Here is a 14,103-nt window from a genome sequence, read left to right as displayed (position 1 = left end):
ACGCGAGCATTTTAAAAGAAATATTGCTCCACTGCTACATTTATCTGTCTCATGATTTCGACTTATTTCCATGCCTACTTCCACTCAGTTGTACCTGATATCCACGTAAGCGCTTCGGATAATACTTTATTTCCTGTTTGTTGCTCTGGGGACACATTGAACGCCTTTGCACCTCCAGGAAATTGCAGTCCATATTTTCTATCGTTGAGAAATGCTAACATATTCTATTCCCGGAAATATATTTTCCGTGTCGTAAGAAAATCGAACGCTTGCTAAATTACTCATATCGGCAGTGGCGAGACTAACAGGAAAAGGATATTGGATTCTAAATGGCACAACTTAATATCGTACTCCCGTGTGTCTACAGGAAAAGGATATTGAGCACACATCAAGTCAAATATCGTCTATCGTGTGCACAAACACACACACACATGTAGGTGTGCTATTTGATACCCAACATCCTCTTCCTGTGAGTCTTACGGCGGCCTGTAGGCCTATATATATAGCCGTTGGTGTGACAACTGCCTGACTTCATTCCGAGGGAAATTTCGTCGATTCCAGGGTGACTTCATATTTGCTGTTTCAACTAGAAACGTGAGAATTCTTGTGTAGACTTTCTTGAGGTATGTTTTCCTGAGTTCACAAAACAGTCGGTGTTTTTGCTTTCAATGCACAAGTTTCTCGTTACTGTCACACAAGATTATAAATGTTGTTCTGGGTACTAATCCAATTTTTCCCCGCACTGAATTTGGACATTACACTACTCTGGTCTTGCTATTGAGTTCAATATTAATGTTCAATGTTGTGGTAGGCTACAAAACCTTTTGTAATCTTGATCTTTATGTACATCTTTATATGTACATCTTCTTGCCCCACGTTCCCGTCATGGCCGTATTTAGAGGGGGCGTTTCTAGGGTTCAAACCCCCCCCGAAACATCTGACATGTTGGATTAATGGAAGTTCAGAAACCAAAATCTGTAACTATTTTCAAATTTTTTTTCGAAGCATCACACAAATACAAGGATACAATGTTGAAAACGATAGAGCTATAATTTTCATACATTTGGAATTCTGAAAGTTGAGTGAAACAGGATTTATTCTCGGAATTGCAGCCCACCCATGACCCCTCCATTTTCATTTATGCTGTCCTCTTTCCAGTTTAGTTCCTGCGTCACAAGGAATATACACTGAAAATTCCCTTATGATTGTCCAAAAATTCCCTTTCCAACTTTTATATTCCCTGTCCGATAAAGTTGAAAATCCCCCTTGATAGGAGTTCAAACCTAGGATCTCCAGTTTCGTAGCGCATTACGCGATTGAGGTTACAATCCATGCACCAGGCTAAGTTTTTAAAGTTCCACACTTTTCAAAATTCCAAAAATTAAGTTATAAGGTCAAACAACAAAAACTTTATGACTAAAATTTCTATCTAAATTTTAGAGCGTTTACTTGAAGGTCTTAAAATTTGATAACAAAGTATAATAATTGTGCATTTCAGTACACACTGTACGAAACGTAAAAAAACAAAACAAAAACAAAAAAAACTTGTGCTCGATATTCACTCATCTGCTGAATTGGGTAAGCCCTCTTAAGGATATAATAATAATAATAATAATAATAATAATAATAATAATAATAGTTAATATTATTATTTTTGAATAAAATTGTTTTATTATTATGAAATTTTAATTATTATTGTATAATTATTGTTATTATTTCTATTATTCAAATTTCTGGCGACGCCCATGGGAACAATTATGAATGAACCCCCCCCGAAAAATTTTCTTGCCTACGGCCATGGTTCCCGTATATATTAATATACGGGAACGTGGGGCAAGATTCCACGGGGAATTTGTACCCCCTTCTAATATAAGCAGGATTAAGGGGACAGACACTTTTCTACGGGGAATGTGTACACTCTTAATATAAGCAGGATTTAGGGGGCAGTCAATTTTCTACGGAGAAGTTGTACCCCCTCTTAACATAAGAAAGATTTAAGGGGGCAGTCATTTTTCTACAGAAAATTTTTACCTTCTCTTAATATAAGCAGGATTTAAGGGGACAGTCACTTTTCTACGGGGAAATTGTACCCTATCCTAATATAAGAAGGATTTAAGGCGCAGTCACTTTTCTACGGGAAGTTTGTACCCCCTCCTAATATAAGCAGAATTTAAGAGACAGTCTCTTTTCTACTGGGAATTTTTACCACCTCCTAATATAAGCAGGATTTAAGGGGACCGTCACTTTTCTACGGGGAATTTGTACCCCCTCCTAACATAAATAAGATTTAACAAGGCAGTCATTTTTCTACGAAAAATTTTTACCCCCTCTTAATATAATCAGGATTTAAGGGACCAGTCACTTTCCTACGGGGAAATTGTACCCTCCCCTAATATAAGAAGGATTTAAGGGGGCAGTCCCTTTTCTACGTGAAATTTGTAGCCCCTCCTAACATAAATAAGATTTAAGGGGGCAGTCATTTTTCTACGGGGAATTTTTACCCCCTCTTAATATAATCAGGATTTAAGGGGACAGTCACTTTTCTACGGGGAAATTGTACCCCCTCCTAATATAAGCAGAATTTAAGAGACAGTCTCTTTTCTACTGGGAATTTTTACCACTTCCTAACATAAGCAGGATTTAAGGGGACCGTCATTTTCTACGGGGAATTTGTACCCCCACCTAACATAAATAAGATTTAAGGGGGCAGTCATTTTTCTACGAGGAATTTTTATCTCCTCATAATATAATCAGGATTTAAGGGGACAGTCACTTTTCTACGGGGAAATTATACCCTATCCTAATATAAGAAGGATTTAAGGCGCAGTCACTTTTCTACGGGGAAATTGTACCCCCTCCTAATATATGCAGAATTTAAGAGACAGTCTCTTTTCTACTGGGAATTTTTACCACCTCCTAATATAAGCAGGATTTAAGGGGACCGTCAATTTTCTACGGGGAATTTGTACCCCCTCCTAACATAAATAAGATTTAAGGGGGCAGTCATTTTTCTACGAGGAATTTTTATCTCCTCTTAATATAATCAGGATTTAAGGGGACAGTCACTTTTCTACGGGGAAATTATACCCTATCCTCATATAAGAAGGATTTAAGGCGCAGTCACTTTTCTACGGGGAAATTGTACCCCCTCCTAATATAAGCAGAATTTAAGAGACAGTCTCTTTTCTACTGGGAATTTTTACCACCTCCTAATATAAGCAGGATTTAAGGGGACCGTCACTTTTCTACGGGGAATTTGTACCCCCTCCTAACATAAATAAGATTTAAGGGGCAGTCATTTTTCTACGAGGAATTTTTATCCCCTCTTAATATAATCATGATTTAAGGGGACAGTCACTTTTCTACGGGAAAATATTACCCTATCCTAATATAAGAAGGATTTAAGGCGCAGTCACTTTTCTACGGGGAAATTGTACCCCCCTAATATAAGCAGAATTTAAGAGACAGTCTCTTTTCTACTGGGAATTTTACTACCTCCTAATATAAGCAGGACTTAAAGGGACCGTCACTTTTCTACGGGGTAATTTGTACCCCCCTAACATAAAAAAGATTTAAGGGGTCAGTCATTTTTCTACGGGGAATTTTTACCCCGTCTTAATATAATCAGGATTTAAGGGGACAGTCACTTTTCTACGGGGAAATTGTACCCTATCCTAATATAAGAAGGATTTAAGGCGCAGTCACTTTTCTACGTGGAAATTGTACCTCCCACTAACATAAATAAGATTTAAGGGGACAGTCACTTTTCTACGTGGAAATTGTACCGTATCCTAATATGAGAAGGATTTAAGGCGCAGTCACTTTTCCACGGGGAAATTGTACCCTATCCTAATATAATCAGGATTTAAGGCGCACTCACTTTTCTACGGGGAAATTGTACCCCCTCCTAATATAAGCAGAATTTAAGAGACAGTCTCTTTTCTACTGGGAATTTTTACCACCTCCTAATATAAGCAGGATTTAAGGGGACCGTCACTTTTCTACGGGGAATTTGTACCCGCTCCTAACATAAATAAGATTTAAGGGGGCAGTCATTTTTCTACGAGGAATTTTTACCCCCTCTTAATATAATCAGGATTTAAGGGGACAGTCACTTTTCTACGGGGAAATTGTACCCTATCCTAATATAAGAAGGATTTAAGGCGCAGTCACTTTTCTACGGGGAAATTGTACCCCCCCCCTAATATAAGCAGAATTTAAGAGACAGTCTCTTTTCTACTGGGAATTTTTACCACCTCCTAATATAAGCAGGATTTAAGGGAACCGTCACTTTTCTACGGGGAATTTGTACCCCCTCAAAACATAAAGAAGATTTAAGGGATCAGTCATTTTTCTACGGGGAATTTTTACTTCCTCTTAATATAATCAGGATTTAAGGGGACAGTCACTTTTCTACGGGGAAATTGTACCCCCCTAATATAAGCAGAATTTAAGAGACAGTCTCTTTTCTACTGGGAATTTTACCACCTCCTAATATAAGGAGGATTTAAGGGGACCTTCACTTTTCTACGGGGAATTTGTACCCCCTCCTAACATAAATAAGATTTAACGGGGCAGCCATTTTTCTACGAGGAATTTTTATCCCCTCTTAATATAATCAGGATTTAAGGGGACAGTCACTTTTCTACGGGGAAATTGTACCCTATCCTAATATAAGAAGGATTTAAGGCGCAGTCACTTTTCTACGGGGAAATTGTACCCCCTTCTAATATAAGCAGAATTTAAGAGACAGTCATTTTTCTACTAGGAATTTTTATCCCCTCCTAATATAAGCAGGATTTAAGGGGAAAGTCACTTTTCTAAGGGGAATTTGTACCCCCTCCTAACATAAATAAGATTTAAGGGGCAGTCATTTTTCTACGAGGAATTTTTACCCCCTCTTAATATAATCAGGATATAAGGGAACAGTCACTTTTCTACGGGGAAATTGTACACTCCCCTAATATAGGAAGGATTTAAGGGGGCAGTCCCTTTTCTACGGGAAATTTGTACCCCCCTAACATAAATAAGATTTAAGGGGTCAGTCATTTTTCTACGGGGAATTTTTACCGCGTCTTAATCTAATCAGGATTTAAGGGGACAGTCACTTTTCTACGGGGAAATTGTACCCTACCCTAATATAAGAAGGATTTAAGGCGCAGTCACTTTTCTACGTGGAAATTGTACCTCCCACTAACATAAATAAGATTTAAGGGGCCAGTCACTTTTCTACGTGGAAATTGTACCCTATCCAAATATAAGAAGGATTTAAGGCGCAGTCACTTTTCCAAGGGGAAATTGTACCCCCTAACATAAATAAGATTTAAGGGGTCAGTCATTTTTCTACGGGGAATTTTTACTTCCTCTTAATATAATCAGGATTTAAGGGGACAGTCACTTTTGTACGGGGAAATTGTACCCTATCCTAATATAAGAAGGATTTAAGGCGCAGTCACTTTTCTACGGGGAAATTGTACCCCCCTAATATAAGCAGAATTTAAGAGACAGTCTCTTTTCTACTGGGAATTTTACCACCTCCTAATATAAGCAGGATTTAAGGGGACCGTCACTTTTCTACGGGGAATTTTTACCCCCTCCTAACATAAATAAGATTTAACGGGGCAGACATTTTTCTACGAGGAATTTTTACCCCCTCTTAATATAATCAGGATTTAAGGGGACAGTCACATTTCTACGGGGAAATTGTACCCTAACCTAATATAAGAAGGATTTAAGGCGCAGTCACTTTTCTATGGGGAAATTGTACACCCTTCTAATATAAGCAGAATTTAAGAGACAGTCTATTTTCTACTGGGAATTTTTACCACCTCCTAATATAAGCAGGATTTAAGTGGACAGTCACTTTTCTACGGGGAATTTGTACCCCCTTCTAACATAAATAAGATTAAAGGGGGCAGTCATTTTTCTACGAGGAATTTTTACCCCATCTTAATATAATCAGGATTTAAGGGGACAGTCACATTTCTACGGGGAAATTGTACCCTAACCTAATATAAGAAAGATTTAAGGCGCAGTCACTTTTCTATGGGGAAATTGTACACCCTTCTAATATAAGCAGAATTTAAGAGACAGTCTATTTTCTACTGGGAATTTTTACCACCTCCAATATAAGCAGGATTTAAGGGGACAGTCACTTTTCTACGGGAAATTTGTACCCCCTCCTAACATAAATAAGATTTAAGGGGGCCGTCATTTTTCTACGGGGAATTTTTACCCCCTCTTAATATAATCAGGATTTAAGGGGACAGTCACTTTTCTACGGGGAAATTGTACCCTATCCTAATATAAGAAGGATTTAAGGCGCAGTCACTTTTCTACGTGGAAATTGTACCCCCCCTTACATAAATAAGATTTAAGGGGGCAGTCATTTTGCTACGGGTAATTTTTATCGCCTCTTAATATAATCAGGATTTAAGGGGACAGTCACTTGTCTACAGGAAAATTGTACCCTATCCTTATATAAGAAGGATTTTAGGCGCAGTTCCTTTTCTACGGGGAATTTGTACCCCCTCCTAATATAAGCAGAATTTAAGAGACAGTCTCTTTTCTACTGGGAATTTTTACCACCTTCTAATATAAGCAGGATTTAAGGGGACCGTCACTTTTCTACGGGGAATTTGTACCCCCTCAAAACATAAAGAAGATTTAAGGGATCAGTCATTTTTCTACGGGAATTTTTACTTCCTCTTAATATAATCAGGATTTAAGGGGACAGTCACTTTTCTACGGGGAAATTGTACCCTATCCTAATATAAGAAGGATTTAAGGCGCAGTCACTTTTCTATGGGGAAATTGTACCCCCTTCTAATATAAGCAGAATTTAAGAGACAGTCTATTTTCTACTGGGAATTTTTACCACCTCCTAATATAAGCAGGATTTAAGGGGACAGTCACTTTTCTACGGGGAATTTGTACCCACTCCTAACATAAATAAGATTAAAGGGGGCAGTCATTTTTCTACGAGGAATTTTTACCCCATCTTAATATAATCAGGATTTAAGGGAACAGTCACTTTTCTACGGGGAAATTTTACCCTCCCCTAATATAGGACGGATTTAAGGGGGCAGTCTCTTTTCTACGGGAAATTTGTACCCCCTCCTAACATAAATAAGATTTAAGGGGGCCGTCATTTTTCTACGGGGAATTTTTACCCCCTCTTAATATAATCAGGATTTAAGGGGACAGTCACTTTTCTACGGGGAAATTGTACCCTATCCTAATATAAGAAGGATTTAAGGCGCAGTCACTTTTCTACGTGGAAATTGTACCCCCCCTTACATAAATAAGATTTAAGGGGGCAGTCATTTTGCTACGGGTAATTTTTATCGCCTCTTAATATAATCAGGATTTAAGGGGACAGTCATTTGTCTACAGGGAAATTGTACCCTATCCTAATATAAGAAGGATTTAAGGCGCAGTCACTTTTCTACGGGGAAATTGTACCCCCTCCTAATATAAGCAGAATTTAAGAGACAGTCTTTTTTCTACGGGGAATTTTTACCCCCTCTTAATATAATCAGGATTTAAGGGGACAGTCACTTTTCTACGGGGAAATTGTACCCTATCCTAATATAAAAAGGATTTAAGGCGCAGTCACTTTTCTACGGGGAAATTGTACCCCCTCCTAATATAAGCAGAATTTAAGAGACACTCTCTTTTCTACTGGGAATTTTTATCACCTCCTAATATAAGCAGGATTTAAGGGGACCGTCACTTTTCTACGGGGAATTTGTTCCCCCTCCTAACATAAATAATATTTATGGGGGCAGTAATTTTTCTACGGGGAATTTTTACCCCCTCCAAATATAATCAGGATTTAAGGGGACAGTCACTTTTCTACGGGGAAATTGTACCCTATCCTAATATAAGAAGGATTTAAGGCGCAGTCACTTTTCTACGTGGAAATTGTACCCCCTCCTAATATAAGCAGAATTTAAGAGACAGTCTATTTTCTACTGGGAATTTTTACCACCTCCTAATATAAGCAGGATTTAAGGGGAAAGTCACTTTTCTACGGGGAATTTGTATCCCCTCCTAACATAAATAAGATTTAAGGGGGCAGTCATTTTTCTACGAGGAATTTTTACCCCATCTTAATATAATCAGGATTTAAGGGGACAGTCACTTTTCTACGGGGAAATTGTACCCTATCCTAATATAAGAAGGATTTAAGGCGCAGTCACTTTTCTACGGGGAAATTGTACCCCCTCCTAATATAAGCAGAATTTAAGAGACAGTCTATTTTCTACTGGGAATTTTTACCACCTCCTAATATAAGCAGGATTTAAGGGGAAAGTCACTTTTCTGCGGGGAATTTGTACCCCTCCTAACATAAATAAGATTTAAGGGGCAGTCATTTTTCTACGAGGAATTTTTACCCCCTCTTAATATAATCAGGATTTAAGGGAACTGTCACTTTTCTACGGGGAAATTGTACACTCCCCTAATATAGGAAGGATTTAAGGGGGCAGTCCCTTTTCTACGGGAAGTTTGTACCCCCCCTAACATAAATAACATTTAAGGGGTCAGTCATTTTTCTAAGGGGAATTTTTACCGCGTCTTAATATAATCAGGATTTAAGGGGACAGTCACTTTTCTACGGGGAAATTGTACCCCCCTAACATAAATAAGATTTAAGGGGGCAGTGATTTTGTTACGGGTAATATTTATCACCTCTTAATATAATCAGGATTTAAGGGGATAGTCACTTGTCTACAGGGAAATTGTACCCTATCCTTATATAAGAAGGATTTTAGGCGCAGTCACTTTTCTACGGGGAAATTGTACCCCCTCCTAATATAAGCAGAATTTAAGAGACAGTCTCTTTTCTACTGGGAATTTTTACCACCTCCTAATATAAGCAGGATTTAAGGGGACCGTCACTTTTCTACGGGGAATTTGTACCCCCTCCTAACATAAATAAGATTTAAGGGGCAGTCATTTTTCTACGAGGAATTTTTACCCCCTCTTAATATAATCAGGATTTAAGGGAACTGTCACTTTTCTACGGGGAAATTGTACACTCCCCTAATATAGGAAGGATTTAAGGGGGCAGTCCCTTTTCTACGGGAAGTTTGTACCCCCCCTAACATAAATAACATTTAAGGGGTCAGTCATTTTTCTAAGGGGAATTTTTACCGCGTCTTAATATAATCAGGATTTAAGGGGACAGTCACTTTTCTACGGGGAAATTGTACCCTATCCTAATATAAGAAGGATTTAAGGCGCAGTCACTTTTCTTCGTGGAAATTGTACCTCCCACTAACATAAATAAGATTGAAGGGGACAGTCACTTTTCTACGTGGAAATTGTACCCTATCCAAATATAAGAAGGATTTAAGGCGCAGTCACTTTTACAAGGGGAAATTGTACCCCCGCTAACATAAATAATATTTAAGGGGTCAGTCATTTTTCTGCGGCGAATTTTTACTTCCTCTTAATATAATCAGGATTTAAGGGGACAGTCACTTTTCTACGGGGAAATTGCACCCCCTCCTAATATAAGCAGAATTTAAGAGACAGTATCTTTTCTACTGGGAATTTTTACCACCTCCTAATATAGGCTGGATTTAAAGGGACCGTCACTTTTCTACGGGCAATTTGTACCCCCTCCTAACATAAATAAGATTTAAGGGGGCAGTCATTTTTCTACTAGGAATTTTTATCCCCTCTTAATATAATCAGGATTTAAGGGGACAGTCACTTTTTTTCGGGGAAATTGTACCCTATCCTAATATAAGAACGATTTAGGGCGCAGTCACTTTTCTACGGGGAAATTGTACCCCCCTCTTAATATAAGCAGTTTAAGAGACAGTCTCTTTTCTACTGGGAATTTTTACCACCTCCTAATATAAGCAGGATTTAAGGGGACCGTCACTTTTCTACGGGGAATTTGTACCCCCTCCTAACAAATAAGATTTAAGGGGGCAGTCTTTTTTCTACGAGGAATTTTTACCCCCTCTTAATATAATCAGGATTTAAGGGGACAGTCACTTTTCTACGGGGAAATTGTACCCTATCCTAATATAAGAAGGATTTAAGGCGCAGTCACTTTTCTACGGGGAAATTGTACCCCCTCCTAATATAAGCAGAATTTAAGAGACAGTCTATTTTCTACTGGGAATTTTTACCACCTCCTAATATAAGCAGGATTTAAGGGGCCGTCACTTTTCTGCGGGGAATTTGTACCCCCTCCTAACATAAATAAGATTTAAGGGGGCAGTCATTTTTCTACGAGGAGTTATTGCCCCCTCTTAATATAATCAGGATTTAAGGGAACAGTCACTTTTCTACGGGGAAATTGTACCCTATCCTAATATAAGAAGGATTTAAGGCGCAGTCACTTTCCTACGGGGAAATTGTACCCCCTCTTTTAAGTGAAAATTATGAGGCAGTTATTTTTCTACGAGGATATTGTACCCCCTGCTTAATTGACTGGAACTGGAAAGGGCAGTCATATTTCTCCGTAGAAAATTGACTGTACAGTCACTTTTCTACTTAGTCCAAATTCCCCGTTACACCGGCCTCAGTCCCACTTGCCTAAGCAGAGGTATGCTATCATCCAACCAGTTACGGAGTGACGTGTGGTCAGCCCGACGAACCCCCAATCGTTGTTGTACCTTTCCATGATCAGGTTACGCTGCTCATTAGTAATCCCAAATTTCCTCACGATGTGGGTGGCAACCGGACCTATACGCTGGCCGAAATCTTGGGAGAGTAGTTTTTACGCTTTTTCCCGATGAGACTCGAACCAGCGCAAGTCCCGAATCTCGAGCCTTACGGCCACGGTGTGCGACAGTGGAATATGTAATATGTAAACATTTCTTCCTCTACCTTTATGCCTTTATTCCTATGTATTAGAATTTATTTCGTCTTGCTTATTCCTTCTCTTGATATTATTAACTTTTATCTTACATTTTCTGTGGCGGTTTCTCCTAAATTCTCTTCTCCTCTCTCTCTCTCACGATTATATCTTTCTCCTTCTTTTTTAATCTGTCTCTCACACGAAATATTTGTATGCTCAATGACCGAAAACATGACGTCGTATGATTTTCAATATATCATGTTTAAAACACAATATTTTGATTACAGACAACTTTCTACAGGAGGCAATAGCTTCTCTCTGCAAGTTAAGCAAATAAGATAAATTAATTTATTAAATGAACGTGTATTTTTCAATCGTCTCTCTTACAGTAATATGGGCCTCCCCCATGGCGCTGTGGTAGTGTCATTGCCTTGTAATCGAGGGGTCCCGGGTTCGATACCCGGTGGAGGCACAAGTGGTTCGGATCCCACTTTAAACTGTAGGTCCAGTCCCGATTAGCCTTACTGTGCATAAAGTGGACTTAAAACAGCAACTCAAACCAAACTCTTACAGTAATAGCAATTTCACTTATCCAAAGCTGGTATTTCAGATTCTTGTGCGTTGTTTCAATGTCAAGTGCGCCATTCATAAACAATGAAATCTAACAAATGACCAATATTTTCATTATTCTGAGTTATTTTAACGTTCACAATCCCTTTTGTTAAAGGTTCTTATCTGAAGACGATTTCTTCCTCCCCTTTGAACCAGAAGAATGGGCTTCCTAACAGTCTGCAAGATGATTGCCTTCGCCTTCGGTATTCTGGAGCTGGTGTATTCCTTAAATGTAACCTTGGCTCCTACAGGTAAGTTTTTGGGGTGAGTCCATGCCAAATAGTCCAAAAAAATCAATTGGTTGCCTGATAATTATTTTTTAAAAAATGATTTTATTATTGTTGTGACCCCTATTGAAGGGTAGTTTCAAAACAGATATTATTTATTTCTTTATATGACTTTGTTTGAAGATTTTCCTCTTTCCACTTTTGTTTTCATTCATACATTGGTCAAACCCTCTCGAGTCTATAATCTGTCCCGGGTATCTCTGGAGGAAGCGAACGAAAAGATGTCTGCGCAAGTAGTTTTACCAATGAACAGGTGAAAGGGAGCGGGATTATATGGAAGGGGGAAAACGACTGAAGTTATTATCAGTTAATACCAGCCTTTGCAGCAGCGTGTACTGCTTCGCTCCGTCCACTCGATTTCCCCCCTTCTCTGCCGCTAGTGAGAAAATGGAAGGAAGCCAAGGAAATAGAGAAGAAAGGTGAAGAAGACACAATGAACTGGAATGGGGGATTGAAGTTAAACAAAGAATGGAAGAAGATGTTAGAAAGAGTGGAAAGGACAAGAGAGAAAGAAGAGAGAAGAAGGAAGAAAAATGAAGGGAAAAGAGCGTGAGATTAAAAGTCCAACCACATTCTATATGGAAGTAATTGTGTTTAGCCTTTTAGGTGAAAGTAAAGTTGGCAAGTGAAAGTCACCTGCTAGAAAGTTCTAAACAACTTTCTAAATAGTCTGGAGGGAGTAATGTTTGTGTATATATAATACCCTGTTTTGTATCTTGTTGCTTTTGTACTTGATACAGAGTCTGAAGAAGACCTTGCTAGAAGGTTGAAACGTTACGTTTAGTTTATGTTTTTAATAAAATAAATTACTGCCTTGGTCAGCATATTTAGTTTTATATATATATATATATATATATATATATATATATATATATAAAATCATATACCACATCAGACAAAAATGATGAAGGCTCAGATATTCCAAATTTTCTAGCTAAACTGAAATAAAAAATTATAGATGCAATTCAAGATAAACTTAAAAGATGTTCTCTCAAAATATATTTTAATCCATTCTCTATGTATATAAATTCTCATAGTGAAAAAGAACAATATATTCATCGTACTCGTGTGTTAATTTTACACAAGAATGATATACCTTCTATGTATGATATTTATGATAAAATTTGTGAAGAACTTAAATTAAAACAACAACAGTTCCAAGGGAGAGGATCAGGATGGCGATTGTGTGATACAAATCATAAACTTGAATTAAAAATAGCAGAATATGTCTCTCTTGGTGGATCTAGTTATATTGAATTACCTGACCAGATTAAAAACAAGAATGCTGTAATAGATATTCAAGATAATGACACTAAATGTTTTTTATGGTGTCTCATAGCCTATTTTCATCCAGCATCTGACAATAAACATCATGTGTCTAATTACAATTATTCTGAATATATAGCAGAGTTTAAAAAACCTATGTCAGGAATAAAATATCCAGTAGATATCTTAGCTATCAATCAATTTGAAAAACAATATGAAGAATACTACAATCGACCAATAGCTTTGCATGTTTATGGTATTAATAAAATGAAATTTATGTACTCTGTCAACATCCACCAGCAGATGGTGCAGACATTATTAGATTATTATATGTTACAGAAGGAAACAAGAAACATTATTGTCTCATACAGGATCTACCACGATTGGTGAGAAAACAAATAACATCATACACAGCTAGAATAGCAATATGTGATAGATGCTTGTCAAAATTTGATGGAAAAGGTGGGAAAATATGTGAAGAGAAATTAGAGGAACATATTAAATATTGTTCTCTTTACCCTTCTGTGACTTATGACACTTCATGCAAAAGTGCAAAATTTAGTAATTATAAATCATTGGTACAACATCCATTTGTAATTTATGCAGATTTGGAAACAATACAAGAACCAATAGCAACATGTATCCCAGATTCGAATGCATCAAGTACAACACATACAGCTAAACATAAAGCATGTGGTGTTCCTGGATTCATATCAGTTTCTTTCCAGCAGTTTAGCTACTCTGGTGAGTCAATTAACCAACGAAGAATTTGTTCACAAAAAAGAATATTTTGGTGAGGATAAGATAGAATTGCTGAAAAGAAAATGCATCTTCCCATATGATTTCATGGATGATTTTGAAAAATTTAAAGAGACACAGTTACCATCGAGAGATAAATTTTATAACAAACTTCAGGATGAAGAATGAAGTGAGGAAGATTATCAATATGCACAGAGAATCTGGAAAACACTAGATTGCAAAACAATGGGGCATTATCATGACAAGTACTTGATTTTAGATACTCTCCAGTTGGCTGATGTATTCGAAAATTTTCGAGATCGTTGTTTTAAATTATATGAAGTAGATCCTGTTTTTATGTACACAACACCCGGT

The 14,103-nt window shown here is 37.6% G+C and overlaps 1 protein-coding gene across 3 annotated transcripts in view; it reads left to right on the top strand.

The window, feature by feature from the left end:
• The first annotated feature begins 498 nt into the window (after positions 1 to 498).
• LOC146005237 (U-scoloptoxin(19)-Sm1a-like) overlaps positions 499 to 14,103 on the top strand; it is a 73,955-nt gene continuing 60,350 nt past the window's right edge. Inside the window, exons 1-2 of one of the 3 annotated variants that reach the window (XM_083144322.1) lie at positions 499 to 594; positions 11,553 to 11,688. In XM_083144322.1, the coding sequence (XP_083000448.1) occupies positions 11,598 to 11,688 (91 nt within the window). In that variant the 5' untranslated portion in view covers positions 499 to 594; positions 11,553 to 11,597. Of the gene's footprint in view, positions 624 to 11,552; positions 11,689 to 14,103 lie in introns of those variants that run through there. The other 2 variants (XM_083144321.1, XM_083144323.1) reach the window with 2 other exon arrangements.

The sequence above is a fragment of the Lepisma saccharinum genome, chromosome 23 (assembly GCF_977018435.1).
Source record: "Lepisma saccharinum chromosome 23, izLepSacc3.1, whole genome shotgun sequence".
NCBI lineage: Eukaryota > Metazoa > Arthropoda > Insecta > Zygentoma > Lepismatidae > Lepisma > Lepisma saccharinum.
Note: the sequence above shows the minus strand (reverse complement) of the source record. Positions and strands in the feature narration are given on the sequence as shown.